This window comes from Marmota monax, unplaced genomic scaffold, assembly GCF_021218885.2.
Source record: "Marmota monax isolate L192 unplaced genomic scaffold, Marmota_monax_Labrador192_F-V1.1 WCK01_AAM20220418_F8-fsc00019, whole genome shotgun sequence".
Lineage (NCBI taxonomy): Eukaryota > Metazoa > Chordata > Mammalia > Rodentia > Sciuridae > Marmota > Marmota monax.
The window spans coordinates 19,015,748-19,028,687 of record NW_026695242.1 but is presented as its reverse complement, the minus strand read 5'-3'; the positions used below and the strand labels follow the sequence as shown (position 1 = coordinate 19,028,687).

Genomic DNA, 12,940 nt, shown 5'->3' with positions numbered 1-12,940 from the left:
AAATACAGAGATGCTGTATCAACTTTGGTTTTCTATATTTTAAAGAAATATCCTGATAAAAGGATTTATAAAATGTAACTGTGTTAAGTTTATGGAAAATTTAGAAAAAAAAATTAATTCCTGAACTGAATTGAGTTCCCTAACTTACTATAATAGATAACACCAAATGGTTGTGCCTTCCAGTTTTTAATTTCTAAACTGTATAAACATTATCATATATGTATAATTGTTTGTATATAATATATATTGTGTAATTTTGTATATATAAATACTATAATATTTATTATCCAACTGAAGAAAAATAATCATACCTTCTTCAAAAGAAAACTTTAGAGAAAAAGCCCTGATTCTAAGTGAACTTGATATAGTGAGTTGACATTTAGATAACAGGACATTAATTTTATGTATTGTGAAGCTTTATGCTTGACTGATATGAGTTAACTAGAATTAGTAGAGCTACCAGGACTAAAAGGTAAAGGCTTGAAGAGATATTCAAGGACGTGTGCTTATAAAGATGGACAGGCACAAGAATTCCAGGAGTTCAGGAAGAAATGGGCAGGTATCAGGGAAAAATAGATTGCCAATCAGAACTTGGAAACCTTACAGCATCCCCTGGCCATTTAATTTCACCTGCCTGGCCTGACTCCAACTACTGCTTTAACTACTTTCTTATCCACAAATTTTCTTTACTCTCTGTTGGAACCTTTCCCCTTTGGGTTCACATTTCCAATTGTCTAGATGAGTCCATTGAAGGGGAAGAAAGATTTGTAATTTTCTTTTACCATGAGCTCAGTGAGGGGGAGTGGTACCTCAAGGTCAGTCAACTAATCGACTATAAATATCAGACATAAGTGACTATGGTTATGCAGTCTGTATGTTGTGACAAGTTGGACTTGGTTTGTAAAGATAAGGTAAAGCCGGGAGAGCTTTAAGGTAAAGAGAAGAGGCTATGGAGAGGGTCTGGAGTTCCAGTCCTCTTGCTGTCCTCTGCAGCTGTGCCATGACCTTCACCAATTCACTTAACACATTGAATGTGAACAATGATCACACCTCATAAGGTTTTGGTGAGAACTGGAACATTTGTGCAGCTTCCATCAGTGCCTGGAACACAGGACACATGCAATAAAGGGTAACGAACATTTTCAGCTTTACCAAAAGTTAAGAAATGAGTGTTTAGGATTTGCAGTTGATTTTAAAGTGGCATCAACATATCCCCTGATTGGAATTATTAGCATACTCACTTTCCACCTTCCCTTCCCCCATTCATTGTAGACTTCTTGCATGTCACTTTTTTTCCCCCCCATTATGTGTTTTCATAGTCTGTGATTGTGAAAAGTGTTGAGCGAAATGCCTTAAATATGTATGAAGCAAGGAAATGTCTCCTCGGACTTGAAAGCAGTGGGGTTACCATAGCAACCAGTTCATCCCCAGCATCGTGCCCTGCCGGCCTGGCATGTCCCAGCCTGGATATCTTAGCTTCAGCAGGCCTCGGACTCACTGGACTAGGTATAAAATTTATTATTACAGTGCTTCTCAGTCACTGGGGAAATGCTTATCTGGTTCCCTTTCTTTCTACCATTTGGGTTTACGTTTAAATGCTGTTTTTAATTTCTTCTTCTTTAGGCCCTAAGATCAGGTGAAAAGTAACAAAACTCAAATCGGACTGTTTTGGGGTTTTTGTTGTTTTTTTTATTGGTAGGATCTGTGGATTGTGGTACCCAGATTCTTCCTGTGTTGGCATAAATAATCAAGGTCTGACTTTTATTTTCAGTGACTGTTTATTCTTCTAAATTAAGAATGCTATTGAGATTGAAGTGAGCAGGCTCACTATAATTTATGTGTTTGTTCTCTCTTGCATCTGTAATATTGCCATCAGTCCCTAGAGATAAAGATTATCCAGTTTGCTTTTGAAAAAATAATTGCAAATCTGTATGAGAGGTGGGGAAAGTGGAAGGAGAAAGCAATCAGAGCTGTACCCACAGTAGTTAGGCCTGCCAAGCCAGACACAAAGGGATCCTAGCCACCAAGGCATGCAAATGGACCTGTATCTACAGCAAGCAATAGAAAAGTAAATGAACAATCTCTGTTGGTGCTTTGGTTCATTAAGAAAGCAGGGTGAGCCACCTAATCGTCATAGTGGTATTTATGGCCTCATCTGTGGATTGCAATCTTACAGGCTGACTTCATTTGCTCCATTATAGTTATGCTAGGTTCACTGCTTTCTTGCACATTTCCCAGTTGTCTTTTATATGAAATGCTAGTACAGTAACCCCAGTAAATCATTCCATTCAGTGCTGGTTTGAGGCAGAAAAAACATTCTCAGCAATCTTTAAAATATTTTTCTAATACTTTTTTTTTGCTTTTAAAAAAATGTAATCTGATAATAATATGATTATGAATCCAAGGAGCCATTCTTAGACACTATTAAAAATAAAGAGGTTTTTTTTTTTTCCCGTTTGTCTCTCACCTGCCAAAGTTATTCCTTCCACAGGGACCTGAACAGTCATAATAACATAGCAATGCCTATGAACCAGGAAATGCCAGTCAGGTAACTTAGCAGGAACCAAATTTATCCTGCACTAGTGAGAAGGTGAGCAAAGAACAGAGTTACTGAATTTTAAAAATGTATTCATGGCTATACCCATTCTGTAATACTTCTACTTTATATGTATTCCTAGAAACTTACACAAATGCATATTTTATTTTCGAACACATTTCAAGTAACAGAAGCAAAACCTCATTTATTTAAGTATCAAATTCTTAAAACAAAAACAAAAAAAATTTTTTTCTAAGGAAAGGTTTCATTATTGGGATGACACTGAAAGAAGTCATGGTCATGTATATGTTCTGACATACATATAAGAACTGTTCAGATAGCTCTCTGCCTATTTACAAAGGTGCCAAGTGGACCCATTCTACCACAGGAAAGCTTTCCCTAGTTACTGCTAACTATGAGTGCTTTGAAAAGCATTTGTTTGGAAGCAGATGACAAGTGAGGTATGCAGAGAAATAAAAATGCATCCCCATTTGTTCATCCTCACTGGCTGATAAAAATGGAAAGCCCCTGGTGGTGCTCAGTGACCCTGACTGCTGTCCTGGTTTGGGCATATCTGTCTTCCTTTTTCTGCCAGCATCTATTTGTGGGTTAGCCGGTTTCTGTGTTGGAGCTGTGTAAAGAAATATTTCATGTAGATATTTGAAAGAAAATCCATCACCCATATTTTGTATTTAGAAAATATCAGATCATATTGACATGCATTCCAGATGGCAACATGGGTGCTATCTTTATTGAGAAATCTTGAATTCATGTGTATTAACTTTACATTCATTTATTGCAGGTCTTCTGGGGCCAACCGCCTTATCGCTAAACACTTCAACAAACCCGAACTCACTCCTGAATGCTCTTAATAGCTCAGTCAGTCCCTTGCAAAGTCCAAGTTCTGGCACGCCCAGCCCCACGTTATGGGCACCCCCACTTGCTAATACTTCAAGTGCCACAGGTCAGTATCATACAAGTGTAATCAAAGGCATGTATTCTTAAGTGTTATCAGTTTAATTTACAAATGATTCAGTTTCTGTAGGGAAAAACTATGGTTCAGACTCCACTCCAACAAAACAGGAATTCCCTGATGTGTAAATTAGTTCAAATGAAACACAACAAAGCAATGAGTTTTTCATAAAAATAAAATATAATTTTCAAACGGGATAAGCAGATTAGGGAAAAGGGCTTGATGTGCAGGGAGCAGTGACCAAGGCATGGCCAGGCTGACAATCTGGTGATCGGAAAACAGGCTTTGTGCTCCCTTATTTCCTCATTTGTATAGAGAGCAGCTTGGAATAAACATTCTCAAAGGTGTTGCTTTAATATTCTTGTATGTTTTCACAGTAATGTTAAATCTATAGAGAGATTAAAATAGAATTATCTTCTAAATTGTCAGTAAAAAATATTTAATTATTGTTACTGAAAATAGCAGTAGTTCATGAATTTTTTTCTTGTCTAAAATCTGTCTTCATGAAATGTTACCATAGGTTTCTCTGCCATACCACACCTTATGATCCCATCTACCGCGCAAGCCACATTAACCAATATTTTATTATCTGGAGTGCCCACCTATGGGCACACAGCTCCATCACCCCCTCCTGGCTTGACTCCTGTTGATGTTCATATCAACAGTATGCAGACAGAAGGCAAAAAAATCACCGCTTCTTTAAATGGACATGCACAGGTAATGCCCTTCTGCTGCAGTGGTATCATCTGCACTGTTTTAAGAGAAAAGCTGCTTGTAACATGCTTTAATCTTTACCTAAAATTATTTTTAAATTGTAAATTCATGACCTTAACTGTATATTATTTTCTATTATTTCAGTCTCCAAATATAAAATATGGTGCAATATCAACTTCTTCACTTGGAGAAAAAGTGCTAAGTGGGAATCATGGCGATCCATCCATCCAGACAACTGGGTCTGAGCAGGCTTCTCCCAAATCAAATCCTTCAGAAGGTCAGGAACTGTAACTTTTCTCCTGAATGTCAGTCTGGTTTGTTACTCTGATAAAGGGGATTGTGGAGAGTCTGTGCAGTGATTTAGAGTTGGTTTTGCTAACCAACTGTGACTCACCTTAGCTATGTGCAAAGGGAATATCTTGAACGAATTGCCAATGAGCATGGTGAGAAGTTTACAGAAAACCACTTTCCACAGAAATATCACTTTCCCCTTACATTGGACCTTCCTAAGTTAATTTACCTGTGTAACAAGAAAGCATCAACAAACTAAACGCTTTTATAGAAATATATCTCCCTTAAGTTGGAGTGTCTTCTTGTAGCTCCCTTACCCTGCTAACACTCTTTTAAAAATATTTTTAAATTGAGTTTTTGTGAAGCCTGAATTTGTTGAGGCATCCTCTATTCAGCTGAGAACCTTTATGCCTTTATCAGGCTAACAATGTCTCTGTAGAATTGGGTTCTAATTTTTTTTTCCCCATTGCAGATAATAATGAGCTGTAATGTGATGTTGTTTAGATTTTTCACTTTTTTCTTCTCCCCTGCAGGTTGTAATGATGCTTTTGTTGAAGTAGGCATGCCTCGAAGTCCTTCCCATTCTGGAAATACTGGTGACTTAAAACAGATGATGGGTCACTCCAAGGTTTCCTGTGCCAAGAGGCAGACAGTAGAGCTATTGCAAGGCACGAAAAACTCACACTTACAGTATGTATTTTAATCTTAAAAGCCTTGATTCTGTGAAAGATAATATGTAGCAGACTGAACTTGTTTTAACTTGATGGTTAGCACTCTGGTTCAGGTCAGGTCAGGTCTTTTTTCATTGCTCTTCATAATAATCATTTCAATTTTTTTTTTTTTTGTGGGGGGGCGGGCAGTTGGGTTTGAACCCTGGGCCTTGTGCATGCTAGTCAAGTGCTCTGCCACCCTAAGCCATATCCCTTGTACTTTTAAGGGGTAATATCTGGGAATTTTTATGCTTGCCCATGTTCTTTATAATTTCTTCTCCATATAGTCAGTTGGTCATATATATGTCCTCTAAACCACCTATATGGCTCAGAAACGAACAATCTTTCTGCTTTTTTTTTTAAATATTTTTTTTAAAATGGATCTTATTTTATTTTATTTATTTATATGTGGTGCTGAGGATCGAACCCAGGGCCTCACACATGCCAGGCAAGTGCTCTACCACTGAGCCACAACTCCAGCCCCTCTTTCTGCTTTTTAGTAATCACTTGGGACAGTTTTTTTCCCTCCTTGATTTTTGCTGTTAGAGGTTTTCCTACAGTTAACTCCCTTTCAGTAGGGAGTTCTTTCTTAAGCTGTGGCTCCTCTTGTCCAAAGTAACCAACGGAACTTTTCAATAAGTGCTTCACAGTATCATGAATCATGACAAGTCACGTTGAGTACAAATGCATGAATTGTGTTGACTGTGAAGCTCCCTGACCATGGCATAGTTGCCAGTGTACCATCTTTGCTCCATTTCCTTTGTCCTTCGTCTATTTCCTTTTTCCTTGCTGTATTTCTATTTTTCTGTTTATCTCCTTTCTTTTGTTGTTCTCCCACCCATCCCCATCTATTTGATTTCCTCTACTGCCTCCTTAGTTCCTTATATATTTTTATGCAAAGATTAGCATGAAAGTTTTTATTTCCATCCTCTCACTAAAAACCATTTTGCTCTGTGAACTCTGGGTCTCAGTTTACCCAACTATGTTTTATCTGTTTTTCTTTTAATAAACCAAGTTAATGTTCTTCAATACAGGTCAGAAAAACGATTTTGCTTTCTTTTTAGATTGAAGCAGTTGAAGCATATGTTTATTCCTTTCATCACTGACTGTGTTCTGCACCTTCTTCACATCTCCCATCTGGATTAAGCTGCGTCCTCCAGAATTGTCTCCCTCTACTCATCTCTCATCAGTTTCATCTATCCTTGATTTTGCTCTAGTGATTTTTTTTTAATCTAAATCTTATCACATTGTGGCTTACAGAGCCTCTGGGGTCTGCAGTGCCTGTTTCCTTTCCTTATGCTCTTCCCTCCCAGTGCTCTTTCTCCTGGCCTTTGACACCAGTGATCTTGCAACGCCCTTAATTCCCAGTTCAAATGTTCTCTGTGAAGCTTCTGTCAGCTTTTGTCCAGCAAAGTTCATTGTTCTTCCTTTTGAACTTCAATCACCCTTTCTAAATCCCTCTAAATTCCCTTGGCACAACTGATAGTTGAATGAATAAAACTATGAAGACATGATGAGCAAATCGGTTCTTTGATTGATTCCTATTTTATCTGAGACTAATGGTGCACTTGGATTTGAACTTGAGGTTCATGTACTCTACATTATCATGTGTTGTATTTCAGCTGTTGCCCGTTATAAGAAGCATTTTCATGCTCTACCTATACCCCTAATTAGGTTTTGGAAAATATTTCTTATTTATCTGCTATCCTTATTTGTTACCAGTGTCATAGGCACCGTACACACTAATGATGTCAGATTTATTCATCTCTGTTTAGGCTTTGTACATGTGAGTCATTGATATCTCCTTGATGTGTAAACATGAAAAATCTTGTCTTATGTCTGTTTTCTCTCTACCATATGTTGTATAGCATAGATAGGACATAGAATGTGTGTATTATGAAACAGTTTGAAGCTCTAGTTCTAGAGTCAGAGTGCCCGAATTCATATTCCAACTCTACCATTTACATTGGAGGTGTGACCTTGAACAAGGTACTTCCCTCATCTGTTAAATGAGAATGACAATAGAACTTACATCACAGCATCCTTGTGAGGATTTTTTGAGTTAATACGTGTAAATAATTGATGAAGGTAAATTTGCCCAGTAAATGTGACACCTAAGAAGTACTTCAGTACATTTGTCTGTATGGTAGAGTGCTAAATTACAAACTCTTTTTCACAGCAGCACTGACAGGTTGCTCTCAGACCCTGAACTGAGTACTGCAGAAAGCCCTGTAGCTGATAAGAAGGCTCCAGGAAGTGAACGTGCAGCAGAGAGGGCAGCAGCTGCCCAGCAAAACTCTGAAAGGGCCCGCCTTGCCCCACGTCCATCATATATCAACATGCAGGTAATGGAGAAAAGCAGAAAAGTCATTCAAATGTAGGGTGCTCAGGTGAGGGCATGAAGAATTCATTGAGTATTTAGCAGTGAGTAGTACAGAAACTGGCTTTTTCTTCTCTGCTCTGGTCAAAGTGAAATTTAAATATATGTCTGATACGTAGGAATTGGTTTTACTATTAACATTAAACATGAAACAGGATTTAGCTTAAGTGAGAAGAATTCTTTAAAATATAATATTAAAAATATAATATTGGGGCTGGGGATGTGGCTCAAGTGGTAGCGAGCTCGCCTGGCATGCGTGCGGTCCGGGTTCGATCCTCAGCACCACATACAAACAAAGATGTTGTGTCTGCTGAAAACTAAAAAATAAGTATTTAAAAATTATCTCTCTCTCTCTCTCTCACTCTCTTTTTAAAAAAAATATAATATTAAAATGGCATAAAATGATGTGTGTCACTGCGCCTTATGCAAATAACATCATTCATCTGTGTTCTGGAAAAAAATTTAGATGAATGCAAGAGATGTATTTTCAAATATTACCATATCATGACATTGTTTTGGATACACAGATCCAATATTCTTCCATCTGTGAAAATAGAGATGGTAAATTTGGTGCCATTTTGAGATGGTTATGAAAATAACTAATGTAAAATTTTGTTTTGTTTCGTTTTGGGTACCAGGGATTGAACTCAGGGGCACTCAACCACTGAGTCCCATCCCCAGCTCTGTTTTGTATTTTATTTAGAGACAGGGTCTCACTGAGTTGCTTAGCACCTCGATTTTGCCAAGGTTGGCTTTGAACTCATGATCCTCCTGCCTCAGCCTCCCAAGCCGCTGGGATTATAGGTGTGTGCCATCATGCCTAGCCTATTGTGAAGTTTTCAGTTCCTTGAAAGTAGATGCGATATTATTGATGATTGTGTTGGTTCATAACTTTTCTTTTGGTACTGGGGATTGAACCCAGTGGCACTTAACCACTGAACCATGACCCCAGCCCTTTTTATTTTTTATTTTGAGACAAGGTCTCAGTAAATTGCGTAGGGCCTCACTGAGTTGCTGAGGCTGGCTTTGAATTTGCTAATTTCCTGCTTCAGCCTTCCTGGAATTACAGGTGTGTGCCACCATACCCAGCTGGTTCACAGATTTTTATGTTTAAAGCAACTTCCTCAACAGGACTTTTCTCTATATTCATTTTCAAAGATTTAGGTTAGTTACTCAAAATAGATATCTGACCATGAAATTCAGAAATCTGATTTCCATATAGATCACAATATGAAAGACAATGATTTTTTTCCTGTGGGCTTTTAAAAATTTCTGTACATATTCTAGTTTTCAGTATCAGTTATTGGGTAGACTCACTTCATAGTAGGGATTTGTCTCACTCGATCCCCCCACCTCCATAAAAGATGAAAATCTTTTTTACAAAATCCTAGAAACAGAAACACTGCCATAGATACACATGTAAGAGAAATTAATTCATGAAACTAAGTTATAGTACAAAGTCCCAAAGTGAGCTCTAATTTAGTCCTCCTCATCTTTGTTTTAATCCTTTGCATTTGAACATTTTCATGAATTTGTAGGTGATTAATATTATAAAAACCTTGGCCTTCATAATGTGTCAGTGTTTAAAAAAAAGACATTTACCTCACTTTGTGTGGTGAATTTATTTTTGGTTAGCATAGATTAAAATTCTCCCATTTGAGACGTATCAATTCCCCTTTATCATTCCTTTGTGTTTTTTGCTTATATTGTGGTTCTTCTTTGCTATCATTTTTATATACCTCAGTGGACCAATTTTATGGCTGTTTCTTTTAGAATGGATGAGAGGGTTGTTCTTGGTGACATCATTTCCACTTAAATAGAATAGATGTACTTATGCCATTAGTGAATAGCTGATTCTCAAATCACTAGAAAATCAGTGATAATAGTCACTGAGCATTGATAGGAGAAAGATCAAAGATTTCCCTGTTCTCTGTGACTAAAGATATATCCGTCTCCCGACTACTCTTGAGTGCCATGTTGCTAGCTCTCTCTTCACACTTACCGTACTTTCCATTTTTTTACAGTTATTCCTCTTACTCAACCCTCCTAAGACTGTAGGTCATTGAGGCTGTGGGTTATTTTGTATTCATTATTCTTCTATAAAGCTCAGGACACTCTCTTTAACCACTAGGTACTCAGAATTCATTGAACAAGTGAATTTAGGTCTTTACTACACCTTGCCCTTGGACATTAATAATTAAAAGGTGATTTTAGACTTCTCGTGCCATTTTAGAGCTAGCATTTAAAAAATGTCCTCATAGTGTTATCTAAAAATCTGTCTCTCCTGATTTATTGTCATCTTCTTAAAATTCCAACACCTTCATACTGTTTGTTTGGAACAGCCTGTTGACTTCGATCACCCCCCCTCGTCTCAGTATTGTTCAGAGCACATTTCACTCTCAGAAGCATCCTGGTTCAGACCGTGAATTACATGGACACCTACCATGACACAGTCTTCCTGGGAGAAGAGTCAAAGTGCTCCTGCCATTTGGTTCTTGATCTTTCTGGTGGTGGGCCTTTGAGAACCTATAAATCAAGTCTTAGCAAGTTCCTAATTCGGGGAGTTGAGAACACTAGGTTAGCATTTGAGATGTACCTCTATCTGTACTACTGTCCTTAGAAAGACCTGTCTTGGTCTCTGCATAGATCTGACTCCATCACAGTGACTCATTCAATGTTAGTGGAGTGCATGTATGGTACCTTCCTAGTCCTGCACCCCCAAAACAAAACAAAGAACCCAAACGGTAACTAGGTTAAATTAGTTAATGTTATATATTAACATTATAGACTGTAATGGTTATAGACCATTTTCATTCACCTCACTTCAAAAGCAAAGACTATGCCATTTAGGTTAATAACTTCTTAAGTTGTATTGACATCACACAACCTCAGATCATACTTACCTAGATAAAGAGGGGATTTTGAAACAGAAAGGAGGACAGTAGGTACCTGATAGCGTTTTGGTAATGTGTTAATCTGAAACTTAGCAAAATTGATATTAGGTTATTCATGATAGTTTAGCATATAGTGGTCCTGGTGTGCTAGATATTCTTAGTGAATAGGATTTTTTTCTTTTTCAAGGAAAAATTCTACCTCTGTCACTGCTATGACTTCAAGTAAAAAATGGTAATTTGTTACTCTAACTAGTTAGTTTTGAACAGCATGTTTAGATTTATCATGCCTGCATTGGATTTCTGTCATCCCATGGTGCAGAGCTTAGCATATGTTTTAGGGGATATAGTCAAAACCTTTGCTATGTATCCATAGAGTGTTTGCATGGCATTTGGAAAAATTGGTAATAAAAACATTTTCTCTGCTTCATTTTCAGGCATTTGATTATGAACAAAAGAAGCTATTAGCAACCAAAGGTAAGTGATGTACTAATGATTTGTACTTTGATTGTTTTTTAGTATGCTCAATAAATGGTTTTTCAAAGTTCATGGTGAATTGAGAAACTGGTCACTCATAAAAAGAAACCCAAAATGTTTGGGTTCAAGTTGTTTAAATTCTGTTGAACTTGAATATATTTTCTTGAATATATTACCATTTCATCATTAGAAGTTGTGTAGCCCCCCCCTGTTTTTCATTTATCATAACTTTGGGTGTTATGTTTTATTAGGGTATTTTAGGCATTTATATTTTTTTTTGTTAAGAAATAATCATTCAGGGACTGGGGTTGTGGCTCAGTGGTAGAGTCCTCGCCTAGCACACAGGAGGCGCTGGGTTCAAACCTCAGCACCACATGAAAATGAAATAAAGATATTGTATCCATCTACAACTACAAATAAAAAAAATGTTAAAAAAGAAAAAAACATTCAGTTATCATTCCTTCAACATATCAAAGAAACAAAGCTCAACATTCATATTTTATTTAAGAAATACATTAAACTAGGGCTGGGGATATAGCTCAGTTGGTAGAGTGCTTGCCTTGTATGCACAAGACCCTGGGTTCAATCCCCAGCACCACAAAAAAAAAAAAAAAGAAACCTCACTGAGAATTTGTCTTATATTCTGTTTTCTAAAGCTATGTTAAAGAAACCAGTGGTGACAGAGGTCAGAACACCTACAAATACCTGGAGTGGCCTAGGGTTTTCTAAATCCATGCCGGCTGAAACTATCAAGGAGCTGAGAAGAGCCAACCATGTGTCCTATAAGCCCACAATGACGACCACGTATGAGGTTTGTAGTCAAGCTCTACCCATTGTGCTTGTCTGCTCTCAGCAGAAGGGGTTGGTCCTCCCCTCCCTGTGTTCTTTATAGACATCAGGAAAAAATATTAATGGTCATGTGTTTTTATTTCTGTCTTATAAATGTATTGTTATAAAATTGATGCATTCCTACATATTATGGTTTTTATCTGCCTTCTCTCAAAGTTGTTGATACTCTATTAATGGAGATGTAAATTTGGTTAAGTGTGTTTTTGTTAGGGGAGAGGTATCATAAGTGACCGTAGGTCTAAGATGAAGTAAAGGGCAGATGTAATATTCCATAAAAATGTATAAAGAGGCCTTTGTCTAAGAGTATCACTAGCAAGGCCACCACAGGGGGAAAAGGCAAATATTCAACCAAAACAGGTTTTCAGATACGAGTTAAAAATTCTCTGTTCAGATGAGCCAAGAACACAGCAGGAAATATCTCAAACAAGAGCTCCAAAATTTTTATGTTTCCCAGATGTTGGCTGCACTACTCCGGGTGAGACCGGGAAGCTGGCATTCCTAGCATGTGGAGGAGGGTCCAGAGTTCCATACTCCTCAGCCAGGCTTCATGTGACTCACTACGCAGGCCTTTTCCATTTACGAGTGTCAGTTTTTGGCATGAGGCTTTGGGCGTGGGGGTGGGGCTGGAGAGTGAGCCCCCACAATACACACATGATACTGGGGGGCTGCAAACCCAAACGTGGATGAAAATGATTAATCCAAGAAACATGGTATTCAGCTGGAGCCCTGCACAAGGAAAAACAAATACTGGTTAACGGTTTCATAATTGTTAGTCTAATAACTAGCACTTGTAGATTGCCCTTCTTTTCTCCACCCGTTTTCTTTGTAATAAATTAGACTGTTGGCGAAAGGCAAAAAAAGCAAACATGCTGTTTTATTATTTTTCTCTTTGAGTAAGTCAAAAAGAAAATACTATTGAAATTCTAAAAAGAATTGTTTCCTGTGAACTTCATTGTTAGCGCTGCAGTAGCCACATGGAGGACTGTATTTAAAGACTGAGGTGACCTTCAGCAGTGAGAATGTAGGAACCATTATGAAAAATTGCGAGGCTGTGGGAGGTACTCCTCTTGCTGCCATTAGAGCCGAGAAAAAATAAACATCTCCTTTTGTTACCAGAAA

General features: G+C 37.7%; 1 protein-coding gene across 3 annotated transcripts in view; it reads left to right on the top strand.

Moving 5' to 3' along the window:
* Window positions 1–12,940, top strand: part of Bicc1 (BicC family RNA binding protein 1) — a 296,259-nt gene that overhangs the window by 265,365 nt on the left and 17,954 nt on the right. For 2 of the 3 annotated variants that reach the window (XM_046419761.2, XM_046419763.2), the window contains exons 10-17: window positions 1,320–1,506; window positions 3,339–3,500; window positions 4,030–4,226; window positions 4,368–4,500; window positions 5,048–5,204; window positions 7,404–7,569; window positions 10,933–10,972; window positions 11,629–11,783. In XM_046419761.2, the coding sequence (XP_046275717.1) occupies window positions 1,320–1,506; window positions 3,339–3,500; window positions 4,030–4,226; window positions 4,368–4,500; window positions 5,048–5,204; window positions 7,404–7,569; window positions 10,933–10,972; window positions 11,629–11,783 (1,197 nt within the window). The remainder of the gene's footprint in view (window positions 1–1,319; window positions 1,507–3,338; window positions 3,501–4,029; window positions 4,227–4,367; window positions 4,501–5,047; window positions 5,205–7,403; window positions 7,570–10,932; window positions 10,973–11,628; window positions 11,784–12,940) is intronic. The other variant, XM_046419762.2, reaches the window with a different exon arrangement.